The sequence below is a fragment of the Geotrypetes seraphini genome, chromosome 12 (assembly GCF_902459505.1).
Source record: "Geotrypetes seraphini chromosome 12, aGeoSer1.1, whole genome shotgun sequence".
NCBI lineage: Eukaryota > Metazoa > Chordata > Amphibia > Gymnophiona > Dermophiidae > Geotrypetes > Geotrypetes seraphini.
Window position 1 is genome coordinate 31,733,247 of NC_047095.1, and position 19,630 is coordinate 31,752,876.

Below are 19,630 nucleotides of genomic sequence, written 5' to 3' on the forward strand. Positions count from 1 at the left end.
AACCCTTATTTAGTTGAGGCTGATATAATTTCAATAAATGAGGTAATAGGGTAATTTGAAATGATTTATAAAATTCTACCGTGAAACCATCACCACCTGGAGCAGATCCAACTCTAAGAGACTTTAACGCTGTTTCTAATTCTTTTAATGATATAGGCTCCTCTAAACTTTTTTTTATATGCTCAGGAATTTTTGGCCCCTTAATTAGATTCAAAAACTCTAAACCATCTTTTCCCCTATTTTCATAAGGCTCAGAAGAATATAGGTCTTTATAAAAATTAGAAATTGACTTAAAATGCTTCCAATTTGAGTATGTGTCTCCTTTCTCATTCTTTATTGCAATAATTTTTGTTATTCTTTTTTTCGCTTTAAGATAATTTGCCAATAATCTTCCCGCCTTATTTGAACTTCCATAATACAAAGTTTGTTGGGAAAAGAAATCCTTCCTTGCAAATTTTGATGATATCTCATAATATTTACCCTTTACTTTTAATAAAGCCTGCAGGGTACTTTGCTCCCACTTATCAACTAATTTAGCTTCCAAATGTTTAATTTCTTTTTCCAAATCAAAAAATTGTTTTTTAAGTTGTTTTCTAATATATGCCAAATACGAAATAATATTTCCTCTCATTATAGCCTTAAATGCATCCCATAATGTTTCTATAATAATTTCTTCTGAAGTATTAATTTGAAAAAATTCAATCATTTTTAATTTAAATTCTTCAAGGAAATTTGAATCCGCAATCAATGTATTATCGAATCTCCAAACAGACCTGCTATACTTTTGCTCCTCAACCTTAAATTCAATCCATACACCCCCATGATCAGACAAAATGATAGGGTCTATGGATGCTTTTGTCACTTGTACTATTTGATTTGAGACTAAAATACAATCTATTCTTGAAAAGGATTTATGAACTTGTGAACAAAAAGAAAATTTCCGTTCATTAAAATGAAGTATCCACCATATATCTTTTAAATCACAAGATTGTACCAAATTATCTAACCCTAAGGACTTCATAATTTTACTTGGTTTTTTATCCATTAATGGATCCATAACAGCATTGAAATCTCCAGCCACTACTAAATTAGAAGCAGCCAATGGGAGTAATAATTGTTGTAATGTCTTAAAAAATTCATTTTGATTTGTATTTGGGGCATACACATTAAACAGTTCCAGGGTATTATTTCCCATGTTCATTTTAACAAAATGTTTTAGATAAAGTGTTGTGGTGGTAAACCCCAGGTAGCTGTGTTACAATTTAGTAACATAACATAGTAACATAGTAGATGATGGCAGATAAAGACCCGAATGGACCATCCAGTCTGCCCAACCTGATTCAATTTTAATTTTTTAATTTTTTCTTCTTAGCTATTTCTGAGCAAGAATCCAAAGCTTTACCCGGTACTGTGCTTGGGTTCAAACTGCCGAAATCTCTGTTAAGACTTACTCCAGCCCATCTACACCCTCCCAGCCATTGAAGCCTTCCCCAGCCCATCCTCCACCAAACAGCCATATACAGACACAGCCCGTGCAAGTCTGCCCAGTACTGACCTTAGTTCAATATTTAATATTATTTTCTGATTCTAAATCCTCTGTGTTCATCCCATGCTTCTTTGAACTCAATCATAGTTTTACTCTCCACCACCTTTCTCGGGAGCGCATTCCAGGCATCCACTACCCTCTCCATAAAGTAGAATTTCCTAACATTGCCCCTGAATCTACCACTCCTCAACCTCAAATTATGTCCTCTGGTTTTACCATTTTCCTTTCTCTGGAAAAGATTTTGTTCTACATTAATACCCTTCAAGTATTTGAACGTCTGAATCATATCTCCCCTGTCTCTCCTTTCTCTAGGGCAGTGGTCTCAAACTCAAACCCTTTGCGGGGCCACATTTTGGATTTGTAGGTACTTGGAGGGCCACAGAAAAAATAGTTAATGTCTTATTAAAGAAATGACAATTTTGCATGAGGTAAAACTCTTTATAGTTTATAAAACTTTCCTTTAACAGTTAAAAGGAAAGATATATAAACTAAAAAGACTTTTACCTCATGCAAAATTGTCATTTCTTTAATAAGACATTAACTATTTTTTCTGCGGCCCTTCAAGTACTCTATTTTTTCTGCAGCCCTCACATTTAAAGTTTAATATCTTTTCTTTCTCAAAACTGGCACATTTCAATCACTATATTGAAAATAAAATCATTTTCCCTACCTTTGTTGTCTGATGACTTTATTTTTCTGTGCTTCCAACTATGTTTCCAGGGCCTTCTTGTCCTTTGACTGTTTTTCTCTCCGTCTTCACTTTCTGCCTTGCATCCATCTTTGGCATTAACTTAATATTCAATTTTTCTGCTTTCTTTTCAAAATCTATGTTTCCATGTCTTACCTTCCCTTCCTATCTCTCTCTTCTTCCGTCCTATTTCCATGGTCTGGCATCTCTTTCCTTCCTTTCTCTCCCTCCCTCCTTCCTTCCTTCCTTTCCCCTGGTCTGGCATCTGTCTCCTTCCCTTCCCCCATGCCCTGGCATCTCTCCCTCCCCTTCCATGGTCTGATATCTCCTTTCCTTTCCTCCCTCCATGAACTTGGCTTCTTCTCTTGTTCCTCTCCCTTCTCCTTCCTTCCATCTCTTTCCCCAATTGGATGCAGCAGCAACAGAAGCAGCATTTCCCTTCCCCCTTTCCTGTGCAGGAGAGGCATTTCTCTTCCCATTTCCCTCCCTCTCCCTTTCCCTGTACAGCAGCAGCAGCATTTCCCTAGGGTCCCCCTTTGCTATGTAGCATAAGCATTTCTCTTTCCCCTCCCCTTCCGTTCTCTTCCTTGTGGAGCATCAGCGTTTCTGGCCGGCTCGTTCCGTTCAAAGCCGCGGGTGGCGGCTCCTTGCGAGATCCACGCCTGCGTCTGAAGCCTCTCTGATGTTGTGACGTCAGAGAGGCTTCCGATGCAGGAGTGGATAGCGCGAGGAGCTGCCAACCCGCGGCTTTGAACGGAACGAGCCGGCGAGACACTCTGCTGCTCCAAAAGGAAGGGAAAGGGGAAGAGAAATGCTGTTGATCACGTCCAGACCGCGGGCCGCAAATAACACCTGGAGAGCTACATGCAGCCCACGGGCCGCGTGTTTGAGACCGCTGCTCTAGGGTATACATATTCAGGGCTTCCAGTCTCTCCTCATACATCTTTTGGTGCAAGCCTCCTATCATTTTCGTCACCCTCCTCTGGACCGCCTCAAGTCTTCTTACTTCCTTCGCCAGATACGGTCTCCAAAACTGAACACAATACTCCAAGTGGGGCCTTACCAATGACCTGTACAGGGGCATCAATACCTTCTTCCTTCTACTGACTACGCCTCTCTTTATACAGCCCAGCATCCTTCTGGCAGCAGCCACTGCCTTGTCACACTGTTTTTTCGCCTTTAGATCTTCGGACACTATCACCCCAAGGTCCCTCTCCCCGTCCGTGCATATCAGTTTCTCTCCTCCCTGCATATACGGTTCCTTCCTATTATTAATCCCCAAATGCATTACTCTGCATTTCTTTGCATTGAATTTTAGTTGCCAGGCATTAGACCATTCCTCTAACTTTTGCAGATCCTTTTTCATATTTTCCACTCCCTCTTCTGTGTCTACTCTGTTACAAATCTGTTACAAATCTTGGTATCATCTGCAAAAAGGCACACTTTTCCTTCTAACCCTTCAGCAATGTCACTCACACACATATTGAACAGGATTGGCCCCAGCACCGAACCCTGAGGGACTTCACTACTCACCTTTCCTTCCTTCGAGCGACTTCCATTAACCACCACCCTCTGGCATCTATCCGACAGCAAGTTTCTGACCCAATTCACCACTTTGGGTCCTAACTTCAGCCCTTCAAGTTTGTTCAACAGCCTCCTATGAGGAACTGTATCAAAGGCTTTGCTGAAATCCAAATAAATTACATCTAGCATATGTCCTCGATCCAGCTCTCTGGTCACCCAATCAAAAAATTCAATCAGGTTCGTTTGGCACGATTTACCTTTTGTAAAGCCATGTTGCCTCAGATCCTGTAACCCATTAGATTCAAGGAAGTACACTATCCTTTCTTTCAACAACACTTCCATTATTTTTCCAACAACTGAAGTGAGGCTCACCAGCCTGTAGTTTTCCGCTTCATCCCTGTGACCACTTTTATGAATAGGGACCACATCCTCCAATCCCCAGGAATCACTCCCGTCTCCAGAGATTTGTTGAACAAGTCTTTAATAGGACTCGCCAGAACCTCTCTGAGCTCCCTTAGTATCCTGGGATGGATCCTGACTGGTCCCATCGCTTTGTCCACCTTCAGTTTTTCAAGTTGCTCATAAACACCCTCCTCCGTGAACAGCGCAGAATCTACTCCATTTTCTCGTGTAACTTTGCCAGACAATCTCGGTCCTTCTCCAGGATTTTCTTCTGTGAACACAGAACAGAAGTATTTGTTTACCACATTTGCTTTCTCCTCATCACTCTCCACATTTTGGTTCCCAGCATCTTTTAGCCTAGCAATTCCATTTTTCATCTTCCTCCTTTCACTAATATATCTGAAAAAATTTTTGTCTCCCTTTTTTACATTTTTAGCCATTTGTTCTTCCGCCTGTGCTTTCGCCAGACGTATCTCTCTCTTGGCTTCTTTCAGTTTCACCCTAGTCCTTTCTGCTCTCCTCTTCTTGGGTTTTTTAATATTTCACGAACGCCAACTCTTTCACCTTTATTTTCTCAGCCACTAAGTTGGAGAACCATATCGGCTTCCTTTTTCTCTTGTTTTTATTGATTTTCTTCGCATAAAGATCTGTAGCCATTTTTATCGCACCTTTCAGCTTAGACCATTGTCTTTCCACTTCTCTTATGTCCTCCCATCCTAATAGCTCTTTCTTCAGGTACTCTCCCATTGCATTAAAGTCCATATGTTTGAAATCTAGAACTTTAAGTATCGTGCGGCCACTCTCCACTTTAGCCATTTGATGATCGCTACTTCCCAAGTGAGCACCCTCTCGAACATTAGATATACTCTCTACATTTGTGAGGACCAGATCCAATATCGCTTTTTCCCTTGTGGGTTTCGTCACCATTTGTCTGAGCAGAGCCTCTTGAAAGGCATCCACAATCTCCCTACTTCTTTCCGATTCCGCAGACGGAACATTCCAGTCCACATCCGGCAGGTTGAAATCTCCCAACAGCAGAACCTCCTCTTTCCTTCCAAACTTTTGGATATCCACAATCAGATTTTTATCAATTTGCTGCGATTGAGTCGGAGGTCTGTAGACTACACCCATGTAGACAGAAGTTCCATCTTCTCTTTTCAGAGCGAGCCATATCGCTTCTTCCTCTCCCCAGGTCCCTTGCATTTCAGTCGCTTGGATATTGATCTTTACATAGAGAGCTATTACTCCACCTTTTTGACCATCTCTGTCCTTCCTAAAAAGATTATATCCCGGTATGTTTGCATCCCATCCATGTGATTCACTGAACCATGTCTCTGTGATAGCGACAATATCTAGATCTGCCTCTAACATCAGGGCTTGCAGATCATGAACTTTATTGCTTAGACTGCGAGCATTTGTGGTCATCGCTTTCCAGCTATTTTTCAGCGATAATCTCCTTTTTCGTATGGATTTTTGTTTCGTTTCACTTTCAGTTGCAATACTAAGAAATGAGTTGCTGATATTGTTTATGTTGCAGTCTTTACTACTATCACATCTTTTCTTTTGCCGGGGGTGGTCTCTATAGTTGTCCTTCGTACATATACCACCCCCACCTTCTAGTTTAAAAGCCTAGAAAAATATTGTCTAAATTTCTCTGCAAGGTTTCTTTTTCCTGCTGTAGTAATATGTAGCCCATCAGTGCAATATAGCTTCTTGTCCTTCCATGTATTTCCCCATCCTCCTATGTACCTGAAGCCTTCTTGATGACACCAGGCTTTGAGCCATCTATTAAAGTCCTCTGTGTTTTTCACTCTTTGCTCTCCCTTTCCATATGCAGGCAGTATTTCAGAAAAATCTAAAGTCTTTACAAAAGGTTTCACGCCCTCACCAAGCTCCCGAAAAGCTTTCTGTGCTGCAAGTGTGGAGTTGTTGGCCAGGTCATTTGTTCCCAGATGGATAACAACATCATTGTTAAAATGCTTAGTTTCTTCCTTAATTATAGTCTGTATTTGCCTGGAACTCCTGGTAGCTGAGGATCCTGGAAGACATTTCACTATTTTGGTCTCCTCGCCTTGTGTTCCAAGGTTAATGCCTCTGATGATGGAATCCCCCAACAGTAATAGTTTTCTGTTTTTGGCTTTTTTTATTTGTGCTTAGGGTGCGCTTGTTCTCTTGAGTTACCTTCATTGGTTCCAGTCCCACCTCCCTTCTGTTTTCTTGAGTATCGCAGTGCACTAGTGGAGCGAAGGAATTCTGTAGAGGTAATATTTGTGAAGGTGGATGTTTCTGTGTTACATGTCGCAGTCTTCCTGAGCCTACTGTGACCCATTTATTCCTGGGCTGTTTTATCCTTTGAGGTAGAGGTGGTAAGTTGGTATGATTTTGTGGAGTGATGGAAGCTGCTTTAATTGTATTCAATTCCTGTTTAAGTTTGCAGAGCTCCTCCTTAATACTAGCAAGTTGAAGACAGATGGGGCAAGCCTTAAGCCTTCAAATAGTATGTCTTGGAATTAAAGCACCACAGTGTTTGCATAGAATAAAGGTAATCTTAATTGGTTGTGAAGTGACTTGATTTGAGTAGTCCTGATTATTTGGGTCTCTACCGTGTTTCCCCGATGATAAGGCAGGGCCATCAAATAAGACAGCCCCCCCTTTTTAGAAAAAATTGTAAAATAAGGCACCCCCCCGCAAATAAGCCACCCACCGATACCTGTGCTTACCCGAATCGGGTGGTACGGTGGGTGACTCCGTGTGGTCCCTCCGTCTACCGCGGGGGTCGGCAACCCGCGACTCCAGAGCCGCATGTGGCTCTTTTCCACCTTTGCCGTGGCTCCGGTAGGTGTCACGCAGGAATGCAACTTACAAGTCCGGCGTCGCGGCAGGAAATAGCCATGCTGAGCAGTGAGCTCAGCACGTACACAGATGAAAGCCTTGCTTGCTGATTGGTCCGACCAATCAGCAAGCAAGGCTTTCATCTGTGTAGTGCTGAGCTCACTGCTCAGCATGGCTATTTCCCGCCGCGACGCCGGACTTGTAAGTTGCATGCCTGAAAAAGAAATCATCCTGGCCGGGGTCGGTGTCATGCTCCGGAGATCTACAGCCTTCCTATCTCCCTCTCCCTTCTACCTGCTTCCGGCCACATCCCCTGCTCCGCGGCTCTCTTCGGCAACTCAGCAGCAGCGATCGACACAAGCTTCTGACGTCGGGGCCTACCCTCTGCGAGTCCCGCTTGTTTCAACTTCCTTTTTCCACAAAGGCGGGACTCGTAGAGGGAAGGCCTCGATGTCGGCAGCTTGTCTTGATCACCGCTGCTGACGAGTTGCTGAAGAGAGCCGCGGAGCAGGGGGATGTTGCCAGGTGCAGGTAGAAGGGAGAGGGCCAGATGCAGGACTCGTGGGTGAGGGAGGAGAAGAGAGAGGGGAGGGAAACAAAAGGAAATATTTCATACTGGGCTGGGCCGGAGTGGAGGGAGGGTGGAAAGACATTGAAATGGTAAATAAGGCATCCCCCCGAAAATAAGCCCTAGAGCATATTTTGGCCTTCCAAAAAAAATAAGACAGTGTCTTACCATCGGGGAAACACGGTATATATGAAAAGTGGTCCCTGGGGTTGGTGGGACTATAAGTCTTACCCTTATTCCTATGAAGGGAAAGGGAAAGAGGAAATACGATTTAACAAAGGAAAGACAAGGGTTTATTTTTTTGTGTTTTTTTGTTTTTTTAAGTAAGAAACAGGGAGGAGAAGAGAAATTAAGTAGATATAATGCTGAAAAACAGTGAAAAGAGCAGAATATGAAATGCTGAGTAACAGCTTTTAGAAGTTCACAGGGCAGCCTTGATCACAGCACTGTCCCAAAGATAATGCAGTTAACCTTAGAAGTAAATCAGAGCCCCTCCCTTCTCTACCTAATCAGCAGACACAATGGCTAAAAACTAGTAAGTCAGAAATACAGGCTCTATACTACCCTAAAACACAGTATTTTAAACAAAAATGAAGGCTCTATAACAAATCAGTGGCTACCCTAAAACACAGGATTTTCCCTACTTTAGTCACCCTGTGCCACAGGCACCAGGATTTAATTAGAATTAATAAAGTCTTACCCTTATTCCTATGAAGTGGAAGAGGAAATAAGATTTAACAGAGGAAAGAGAAGGGTTTATTTTTTTGTGCTTTTTTTTTAAAGTAAGAAACAGGGAGGAGAAGAGGAATTAAGCAGATATAATGCTGAAAAACAGTGAAAAGAGCAGAATATGAAATGCTGAGTAACTTAGCTTTTAGAATTTCACAGGGCAGCCTTGTTCAGGGCTTTCTACTCTGTTTTCCCCAGTGATATATCAGTCCCTCATGGACACCATGACAGCCCTACTAGGACCTCTGACAGGCCCTAGCAAAGAAAGGAGCAAGGTGACTGGCTCAGTAGTTTTCAAGCTGCATTCAAGTACTTTACTTTTTAAAGGTATTTGTCATTTTCATGGTTACGGTGCTATATTATAGCCTGTACAGTTTCTGTCTGACAAGGAATAAGAATTACTTCTAGCTGTTCCATTTTGAAGGATCTAATCTAGCCACCTGTTTTATTAAACTGCGCTAGCAGTTTTTAGCACAGAAGGCCACGCTGAATGGCCCGTGTTGCTTCCGACGCTCATAGGAACTCTATGAGTTTCGGGTGTAGTGCGGGTCATTCAGCGCGGCTCCCCACGCTAGAAAACTGCTAGCATAGTTTAATAGAAGAGGCCCTAAATCTTAGATTTATATACTGGATCATCCCTAAAGATATAGGGCTTGACTTGGTTTACAATAATGTATTGATTTTAAGATAGATGAATCAAATGTTCCAATATTACTTGATACAAATTTGCAATGCAGTAACATTGGTGTGGTGAATTCTTGAAATCCAAAATATATTATTACCATTACTGACCATTTTAAGAATAGGAAGGGGAAAGCATGCATAAAACAGAAGAAATAGAAAATCTTAATAATTTATATAAAGAAAAGTGGAAAAATGAAAAAAATGAGTAACAACATCAGGTTCTTCGGCCAATGATTGGAGCAAGGAGAAACAACACTACGCTTATCACTTCAGTTTGTGATAGTACAACTGTGAGTAGGTTTCAACTCTGAGGCCTTTAGAAGTATACCTGCAAAACTGGCTGAAAGTTCCTAGATGCACTTCTCTGAATGAATGGTGTGTTATATGTTCTATATTTTCCTGTTAACCAGGTTTTAATGAAGTTTACCTTAAGCTCTTTCACTAGTTTCATTTTAGCATTTTCCAGTTTTCGCTTCTGCTGATCAATTTCGTACTGCTGTTTAACAATTTGAATGACCATGGCATTCTATAGCAAGAGAGAAAAACATTACTGCCATCCACGTACTGCTCTTTCCAAAGCAAATACACTGAAATACCTCAAACATATATTTTTGTTTTGTAAATCTTTATTCATTTTCTTGTGTTAGAACAAGTGTATCACATAAACTCATTAGAAACTTGAATATACACACTTGATTAATTCTTATATTAACATCAAATTTAACGTTTCTTTAAAAGTTAATATAAAGTTATATTATTATGTCAGAAATCTAAATTTATATAATTCTTATTGAATATAATAATCCCCCACCCCTCCCTCCCTCTCAATCAATAATACATAAAATCAACTTTATTACAATTTCATTCAAATATTGATATAATGTGTAATAATCAAAAAATAAAATCCCACCCCATTCCCTTCTAACCTCAAACATATATAAGAAGTGCTCAGAGAGAGCAATTTTCAAAAACCAATTATCCTATAGAGCAGTGTTTTTCAACCGCTGTTCCGCGGCACACTAGTGTGCCGCGAGATGTTGCCTGGTGTGCCGTACGGTCAGGGCCGCCATCAGGGCAGTACCACCAGTCTAGGAAGAGGGGCGGTCCGCCCCACGTGGACAGGAGAGAGCTGGACGGGGGACCCGCGGAGTTCAATACATCTCGAGCCGCGAGGCTCGTCTTCTGTTCCTGCCTGCCCTGCAGCTAACATATAGCCGATCGCAAGCGTTCCCCGATGTCAGCGCTGACGTCGGAGGGAGGGCTTAAGCAAAGCCTGCCCTCCGACGTCAGCGCTGACGTCGGAGAATACTTCCGTTCGGCTATTTGTGCACGGCAGGGCAGGCAGGAAGCAGAAGACAAGCCTCGCGGCTTGAGCTTCGTTTTGCTGAGAAAGTTGTAAAGATGGGCTGGGAGGCAAACACGGAACACAAAAGGGGGGAGGGAGTGCGTTTTGGACACAGAAGGCATGGACTTGGGAGAGAGGAAGGGAGGGAAAGAGATGCTGAGGTGGGGGAGGGAATGCGTTTTTGGACACAGAAGAAATGGACTTGGGAGAGAGGAAGGGAGGGAAAGAGATGCTGAGGTGGGGGAGGGAATGCGTTTTTGGACACAGAAGAAATGGATTTGGGAGAGAGGAAGGGAGGGAAAGAGATGCTGAGGTGGGGGAGGGAATGCGTTTTTGGACACAGAAGAAATGGACTTGGGAGAGAGGAAGGGAGGGAATGAGTGTTTGGACACAGAAGGCATGGACTTTGGAGAGAGGAAGGGAGGGAAAGAGATGGTTGTGTACACGGGGAATAGAAGAAAGGAGAATTTTTGGTCATAGGGAGGGAGTGAGGTATAGATAGTGGCATACCAGGGTGGGGGGGGGCAGTCTGCCCCACCCCGGGTTTACGTCCCAAGGGGGTGCACAGCTGGCCACCCTCCAGTGTTGTCCCTAGGCCGGCAAACTGCGGCTCTTTAGCCACTTGAGTGCCACCGCCGCCAACGGTGTTGTTGGCGGTGGCAGCATTATAAAATACTTTCTTTGTGTTTATTTGATTCCTATTCAAGAGAATTACTTTATATATAGTCAATATAGGCACAGAGTTAAATTTTTTAACATTTTCTAATGGTGGTGTGCCTCGTGATTTTTTTCATGAAACAAGTGTGCTTTTGCCCAAAAAAGGTTGAAAAACACTGCTATAGAGCATAGTAAAAGGGCTACCTGAAAACAGTCAACCTTTAATATGATTACAGGTAAAGATGGAATTTTCAACCCATATACTATCTGCATTTGAAGGAGGCGCCTCCAGAGGTATGTTTAGGACAGAAGAAAAATTATTAGAGTTGAATTCTTCAGAGAACGTTTGGTTCATTAGGGCACATTAAAACAATTTATTGTGTGCAAAATTAATTTGACCTATGAATTAATATACATATAATTTTGGTGCATTAAAGATTTTTTATTAAGCCAAATGTGTGAAATGAAATATACACCAATATTCTGAAAATGAACCACACATTTCATAGCCTTGAGTCCATGTTTTAGCTGTACTTTGATGTGACTGTTTTAGAGCACTTGCTATTAATAAAGAGGGTTTGAAGACCAGGCACGCTTTGCTCTTTTTGTGCAGAGCTGACTGTCTCCTTTGTGGTTGTTACTTTTCATAGCCTTTCCATTTGAAAACTGGTGCAAAGAGTATGGGTAAAAAAAATCACCAATAGACTTTACAGCAGTGGGGGTATTTTGAAAACTATTTCCTTGATACTTGAGGGTAAATCCAACCAAAATGTAAACAAGAAAAGGGAGTGCATAGGGAACCAACTTTCCATTTTGAAGGTAAGATGTTTGCATTAATTGGGCCCCTCTTACGAGTATATGAGCTCTGAAGATCCACAACCGTTTACTTGATTCAGCATTTCAGCTATACTACCTGCTGGTTCTTTCAAATGTGATCTTGTCTTTAATTCAGAGATGTTCATTTTCAAAGCACATAGCCTTACAAAGCTCCATATGTTTCTAGTTTAATAAAAATTTGAGTACCACCTATCAGTCTTCTAAGCAGTTTGTACATAATAAAATATTGTTATGGAACTTTACAAATCTGTGTTTTGAAAATGAGCACCTTCATATAAGATGGCAAGTACCCTAATGATTTGGGAAAGGGGGAGGGAGAATTGATGACAGTTAAACAGTTTAATTAATACATCTATATCGCTTATCACTGACATACAGATATGCAGTTCTTGAGAGTCCCACGAGAACTGACAGCAGCCATTCAGGAAATGGCACAGGCCCAGGCAGCGGCGTAGAAAGCTGACTCCTGCCCATGCCGATACATGCTAGACCACCAGGCTATAAAGGTGTTTTTAAAAGGTACGGAGGGAGTAAAAATTTGTGTCTTCGCTGCATAAGATGCACCGACATTTCCACCCACCTTTGGGTGAAAAATAATGCATCTTATGGAGTGAAAAATACAGTAATTGTTCCAGGACAGAGAGAACAGGAATGCTATATAACCACTCTGCTGAAATGGCTGGTGAGAGTTTTGGAATGTGGATCAGCAAAAGTCAAGAAAGAAAGTCTCTCTTCTGTCTCTGACTCTGTGCATGATCACAGGCAAGTGTTGACATCATTTTCTTGGTCTTCGGGAGCCAGTAAGGAAGCCGCTGTTGCTCGTGCCACTGATTTGGACTAAGTGGATCCACACAGCCAGTTAGCAGCGGGGCAGGAGTTCAGAAAGCTTGCTCCTGCCCGCTGCACCTCCACCAATGATTGGCAGAGGACCTGCAGCACCTCCACCAGATTGGCAGAGGTAGGAAGATAGGGCAGGGAGGAGGGACAGAGGGCAGAGCCTGGGAGGGAGAGTGCAGAGCCTGATGGGAGGGGAGGATGGAAGGGTGCTGGGTGCAGAGCCGGACAGGAGAGGGGAGGATGGAAGGGTGCTGGGAGAAGAGCCTGACAAGGGAGGGGAAAATGGAAGGGTGCTGGGTGCAAAGCCTGACAGGGGAGGGGAGGATGGAAGGATGCTGGGTGCAGAGCCTGACAGGGGAGGGGAGGATGGAAGGGTGCTTGGTGCAGAACCTGACAGGGGAGGGGAGGAAGGAAGGGGGCTGGGTGCAGAGCCTGATGGGGCAGGACACTTGAATAAGAAGCTGCCCGACTTATATTCGAGTCAACCATATTTATTTATTTATTTTTTTTCCTCCTTATGGGGGTAAGGGGGGTCTCAGCTTATATTCGGGTCAACTTATATTCTAGTATATACAGTGCCCTTGGTAATATCTTTTCCAGTAGATAGGGGTGGTATTGAAGTAAGGAGGACAGATTGAGACATCTGGGTTTTACTTCCATTGAAAGCAATGGAAGTAAAACCCAGATGTCTCAATCTGTCCTCCTTTTTTCTGGAGCCATGTGGTAACCCTTGTATTGGCACCTCCCAAAGAACAAACCCATTGCTTGCAACTTACTCAAGTGGTAGCTTTTTAAGCCCTACTTGGCTAAGAACTGTTTATGGATTTCTCCTCTAGCAATTTGTCCACACTCCTTTCAAACTTAATGATGGTTAAAACCTTCACTACAGCTTCTACCAACAGATTCCACAACTTGTTTACTGAGTGAATACTTTCTCCACTTTGTTTAAAATCTGTTAGCTGTTAGTATCATGCAGTATCCCCTAGTTTGAAGAGAAAAATAACCACTCCTTATTGACCTGTTTCTCTTCATTCATGGTTTTATAAACCTCTATCATATCTCCTCTCAGCGGTCTTTTCAAAGCTGAAGAGTTATCACCTATTAGGGATCCACCGCTGCTCTCACATTTTTCCAAGTTATTTTACAAGCAGTAACAGCACATAGCAATCAACAATAACCCACTGCACAAACAATCATGACAACCTAAGAGAGACAGTACCTTGGCGTCACCTGTAAGGGCTGGAGCATAGGACCGTATCTTGGCACTCCTGGCCTCCAGTTGTGTCAGCAGTTTTTGGTAGTGAAGTTCCAGTTCCTTGCGCAGCTTGTTTACCATTTCCTCTAGCGACATTGTGATCTTCTTTGTATCAAAGTATTTCTTCTTCCAAGCATCACGTGCTAAAAATAATGACAACCCAATGTGTCCTTTCAGTTTAGTTTCAGACTAGCTTTTCAGTAAGCCCTGATGGATTCCCCTGTTGCAATCAACACTAACCTTGTGGTTTGGTAGTAAGGTTGTGAATCACCATGAAGGAGGCAAGAGTAATCCAGTGTTATGATATGCTGGAAGATCAGGGAGCTGGATGTTCCATAAAAGCATATTGCTGAGTTACAGACAAGTTCAATGCTAACTATCTTAACTCCATGTATTGGGCTTGATTTTATAATAGGATATTTATGTGAGAAGTTCTATAATATGCATTATTTGTCAGTAACGCAGCTTAATATAAACATTGGTTCCTAAAATGCATTAAATAAGAATGAGCTTGAAGATGGGGATTAAGATGTGGGCAGTGAGCTCAGGGGGGAGACCCAGCATTTTAGAAAAGGATTTGAAGTGTTGGGTCAGCCTGGGAGATGCTCGTATCTTTTTCAAGGATTGGAGGTTGGCTCAGGAGAGCTGTTTTGACATATTCAAGCCCACTATATTTTAATGGAACTATTAATCTAGGATTGTACTGCTGTGGCTGGGAACACATGATACGTATTCCCGGCTGCAGCAACATAAAAATGTTTTTAGTGTAGCCTAATGGTTAGTGCAATCCTGGGAGATATTGCTGCAACCACGCAAGGAAGAGATGCAGAGCAATCCCTGGGGCCAGAGGTTTCTTTGACCCTGACCAATTGAACCCCACCCCTGCAAGTGAGGGCAGCATGCTCTCCTACTTGAGAGGAACAATGCTTTTTGCTGGATGGAGCATAGACAGTCACTGAGCAGCAGACTAATCTGGTGCAAGAATATGCACTGATGAGAGCATTAGGGAAAAGCTTGCCATTGCAGAAACTTTGGAGAGGTCTCAAAGGTAGCTTGAAGTAGACACGCGCAGAAGCAGAAGGTGGTCTTAAGTAAAGTCTGCCCCTAACACAGCCATTTTGGAGAAACATTAGGCACATTTTATGTACTGGGAGAACATTAATAGACTTTTTTTGTATTCTGTTTGGTCTGATTTTCTATTATTCCTCATGGTATATTGTATCATCCATACAAGCTAAGCCAATTCTGCTTTTATCCCACAGTATCATGAACTGTAATCTTAGAAAAATGAGAATGACAATATTAGAGATTTAATGAGGAAGAACAAGAATGGCTCAGCCTGTCTGGATGACATGAAGTCACTGATAAATCTGTGTGTAAAAATGGCACGCCACTCACCAAATGATAGGTGCCATTAGAGGTCAGACACCTAACATTCTAGCCTTTTCAGCTGCAAAAACTAGACTGCATGTGGCAGGATACATTACGATGGATGTTAATGAAAAGATAAATTTCTCTCTGGAATGGGTATGGTTGTCTTTATCTCTCATCCTTCAGCAAATACATATAACAGTAACCTTTCTTGGAACAGTTTTTCTTAGATTTTTCACTCCTTATGGTGATAAGAGCGGATAGTGCCCACAGGGGTGCCCACACATTTTGGGCTTGCGAGCTACTTTTAAAATGACCAAGTCAAAATGATCTACCAACAATAAAATTTTTAAAAAACACAAAGCACACTATACGCAGAGAAAATGTTAATTATCATTTATATTCCACGGGTTTTCAAAGAGGTCAAGGCAGCTGACTTTATGCAATGTCACCTCAGTGACAACTATACAAAAAATAGACAAATATACCCCCTCCCTTTTTACTAAAACACGATAGCAGTTTTTAGCACAGGGAGCTGCGCTCAAAGCTCATAGGCTCCCTGCGCTAAAAACTGCTATTGCAGTTTAGTAAAAGGGGGCCATAGTGCAAAATATAGACAGCAGATAAAAATTCTCAAAACAGACACATTTTGATCACTAAATTGAAAATAAAATCGTTGTTTGGTGAGTCTCTGGTTGCACTTTCTTCTTCTGACTGCATCCAATATTTCTTCCCTTCTTTCAGTCTCCTTTATGCTTCCTCTCCTCCAGACCTCATTCCCTCCCCCAACTTTTTCTTCCTCTCTCCCTGCCCTCCTCCCCTTCCTTTCTTTCTTTCTCTCCATCTTTCTTTCTGTCTCCCTGCCCCCCTTTATTTCTGTATGTCTGTCTTTCTCTCTCCATGCCCCCTTTCTTTCTTTGTCTCCCTGCTTTCTCTCTCCATGCCCTTTCTGTCTGTCTCTCGAGACTACGACAGAAGCTCACAGCAACCATTTCCTATGAGTGATCTGCACAGGGCAGGAGCATAGGAAGATCGCTCCTGCCCTGAAAGCCTGCTAGACCACCAGGTACAGTTCCAGCACTTAAGGTAAGGTCCGGGATTCCAGGGGAAGGCGGTGATGGATCAGAACTGGCCCAAATATTATTTGCGGTTTTTTAATAGTCGCGGGCTGGCTCTGCCCCTAACCCCTGCGAATATTGAGGGAGAAGTATATTTAATGTGATTTTGTCCCTTGCTTAGATTTGTGGATAAGCGGGTTATAAATAATTTAAAATAAATAAATCTCAGTCTGACTGTAGCTTTCATCCCTGGTTTAATAGTTTATAAAACTCTAAAGTACACAGTACCTTGATGTTTTCTCAGCTTGTTTTCTTCAAGCAAACCTTTGACCTTTTTGCCCAGCTCCTCTCTGGTCTTTTCAAGTTGTTTTCTTTCCTCCTTCATTTGTTCCAACTGATTGATAAGATTTTCTTTTATAGGAAGAAAAGAATTGTGTGAAACTTTAAAAAAAAAACAGTAAGTTCCACCCAGAACTAAAGAAATTTTTTTCTAGGATGCATGCATCCACTGATAGGCGCCAGTAAATTCCCCATGCGTGTCCTCCCTGCTCTGGACATGTCCGAAAAAACACTTTGCACAAAGACCACTATGCACAAAAGTTATGCATCCTCCTCCCCCTCCCCCCAAATCAATGAAGGAATGACTTAGGGGAAGATTCTCAAATATTGGCTGTAAAATCCAAGGGGCCACTATCACGGCCGCTACTCTAATGATTTAAAAAGGTGAGTCATCCTTAAAAAACCACAAATGCAAATGAGATTGGTGGAGGGTCGCTAAATTTGCATGTGTCAGTCACTGGTGATAGCAATCAGCACGTGCAGAATAAATAAAAAATAAATTAATAAAAAAAAGACACCAAATGCCCATACCCTCCCACCGCTGCTGTCAAGAAAACCCTGCCCTTCCCCCTTGGACACCCCTCAAGCAGTGGGAGGGATGCCCACTTCCTCTTGCCGCCACCGTCATACCCCCGCCTCCCCACCTTGTTTACGAAGGCCGGCCGGAGGGATGCCTTCTACCTCCAGCCAGCAGGCCCGCCTCTTCAAAATGAAGGGCCTTCGAATCCCCAGTGAATCCTGGGATGCGCTGGGGAGGGGCCTAAGGCTCTGTTTGGCCCTCCTATGGGAGCGGCCTTAGGCATCTGGACCAATCAGAGCCTTAGGCCCCTCTCTGGAGCATCCCATTTTGAAAAGGTGGGCCTGCTACCAGAGGTAGGAGGCATCCCTCCAGTTGGCCTTTGCAAACAAGGTAAGGGGGAGGCAGAGGGTTGTCGAAGGCATGGGGAGGGTCAGCGGGGGTATGATGGTGGCGGCAGGAGGGAGTAGGCATCCCTCCAATGCTGAAGGGTTGTCAGGAGAGTTGCTTGGCGGCAGGAGGGAGTGGGCATCTCTCCCATTGCTGGGAAGGGGGTTCCTTAATGACCATGGCGGGAGGGAGTGGGCATTCCTCCTGCTGCCGGAGGTGAGGTTGCATGACGGTGGCAAAATTTTCTGGCAGGTTTGAGCTGTCAAGCCTTACTTTTCTGTCAAAGGGGGCGAAGCCTAAGGCCCAGATTAGCTCAGTCAAGCCAATCAGGGCCTTAGACTCCTTCCCCTTGATCCCAGGGATACAGAGGGAGGAGCCTAAGGCCCTGATTGGCTCAGATGCCTATAGCCCCTCCTAAATAAATTAGGACCTTAGGCCCCTCCCCATGCATCACATGATGCACTGGGGAGGGAAAAGCCCGCCATTCTGAACTGGCGGGTCTATGAGCAGGACGGACTGAGCTTCCATCCTGCTCCAACTTCAATGAAAAAGTAGGAGGGGTTCAGTGGGGTGGGGGTAGTGTTTCTGGGGACCTCCATTGGCAGGAAGGATTGGGCATCCCTCCTGCCTTTTTTGGGGGGGGGAAAGGAGGAGGGTAGGGGATATCTGGGGGGTGCCTGGCGTGGGAGGAGGCCTTCTGTGGCAGAAGAAATGGGCTTCCCTCCTGCCATTTCAAAGCCAAGGGGGGAGCGAGGAATCACCATGGCAGGAGTTAATGTGCATCTCTCCTGCCAATTTTCTTTTGCCGGGGGGGGAGTGGGGTTCGGCATGGCAGGAGGAAGTGAGCATTCCTCCTGTCGTTTTCGCTGGTGTGAAGGGGGGGTAGTTCACGGTGCAGCAGGTTCGGCGGGGAGGGCCAACATCGGCGGGGAGAGGATGCTTTTTAATTTTTTTTTCTAATGGGGCAGATATTGTGCATTTATAACATGCACAGCATCTGTGCCCATTTAAAAAAATGGTCAGACAGGTGTCGTCTTGACCAGTCACTTTTCAGATTGTTAAAAGCGATCACCTTTTTTTTGTGAATTGGGAAGCCATGTTTGAGCATCAATCGCTCTACTAGTTTACATGGCATTTTAATATTAATTGGCTTATTTGCATGGTTGGATTAGGGAATGAGTGATCGTGTGGAAAACCAGGCGGTGAGTCATTTTCTGCATCAGGTCAGCAAATGCAATCGTTGCTAAAGCTTTTAAACAGCATTAGCGATGATCGCTGACTTTAGTGCATCTGGGCCAGAATTTCAGGCAGAAAATCTGTACTTCTCTGGCCCTTGGGAAGCATGATGCTTGTCATAATCAAATCCACAATCTTGTAGAATCCTGGTATTGCAAGACAGCTCTTTGCAAAACCTAAAGAATTTCCCAGGTCATCCAGGAATTTCCCAGTGGTATGTTAGCATCACCTCCACTCTACTGGGTTGGCTAGGGTAAGATGTATTTACTCAAACTGTCAGCAGAACATTAAGTCTCCATTTTCTACCAAGGTAGCTGTTTGCTAGGTAAGATCATTGTAAATGTTACAAGTAGAAAAAAAAAATCTTCATTTCTCTATTTTTGCGAAGCCAAACAGCAAAGTCCATGGTAGCTTGGTTGTGCCTTAAAAATCACTATCAGCTTTCCTTTGGCTGGCAGAATTGAGAAAGGTTGCATGCAGCCATAGATGTACCATTCGCTCTACACTGTGTGCTTCTTTGACACTTAGATACATACTTTCTGTCTGGAATGTGGAAAATTGGATTTCACTAGTAGAAAGCGCCAGCAGCGGAAGAGCATGGGGAGAGAGATAGGAAGCAGGCTGCACAACAAGGGTTTGTTCTCTTTCATCCAACTGCAAATAAGTACAGGATAAAAATTATGCCACTTATTTGCCATGCAAGTCTGTCACTTATACTACTAGAAACATCCAGTTCTATAAGGCTGAAATATTTAAAAATTTGAAGCGCAAAAAAACAAATCAGTGTCATTAGCCCAAACTTGTTACATGATGTT

General features: G+C 43.2%; 1 protein-coding gene across 2 annotated transcripts in view; it reads right to left on the bottom strand.

Annotated features, from left to right (window-relative positions):
* Positions 1 to 19,630, bottom strand: part of SPATA1 (spermatogenesis associated 1) — a 79,107-nt gene that overhangs the window by 9,203 nt on the left and 50,274 nt on the right. For both annotated transcript variants that reach the window (XM_033916695.1, XM_033916694.1), the window contains exons 8-11: positions 19,352 to 19,469; positions 16,622 to 16,744; positions 13,869 to 14,047; positions 9,401 to 9,499 (exon numbers count right to left, since the gene is read on the bottom strand). In XM_033916695.1, coding sequence (XP_033772586.1) covers positions 9,401 to 9,499; positions 13,869 to 14,047; positions 16,622 to 16,744; positions 19,352 to 19,469 — 519 coding nt within the window. The remainder of the gene's footprint in view (positions 1 to 9,400; positions 9,500 to 13,868; positions 14,048 to 16,621; positions 16,745 to 19,351; positions 19,470 to 19,630) is intronic.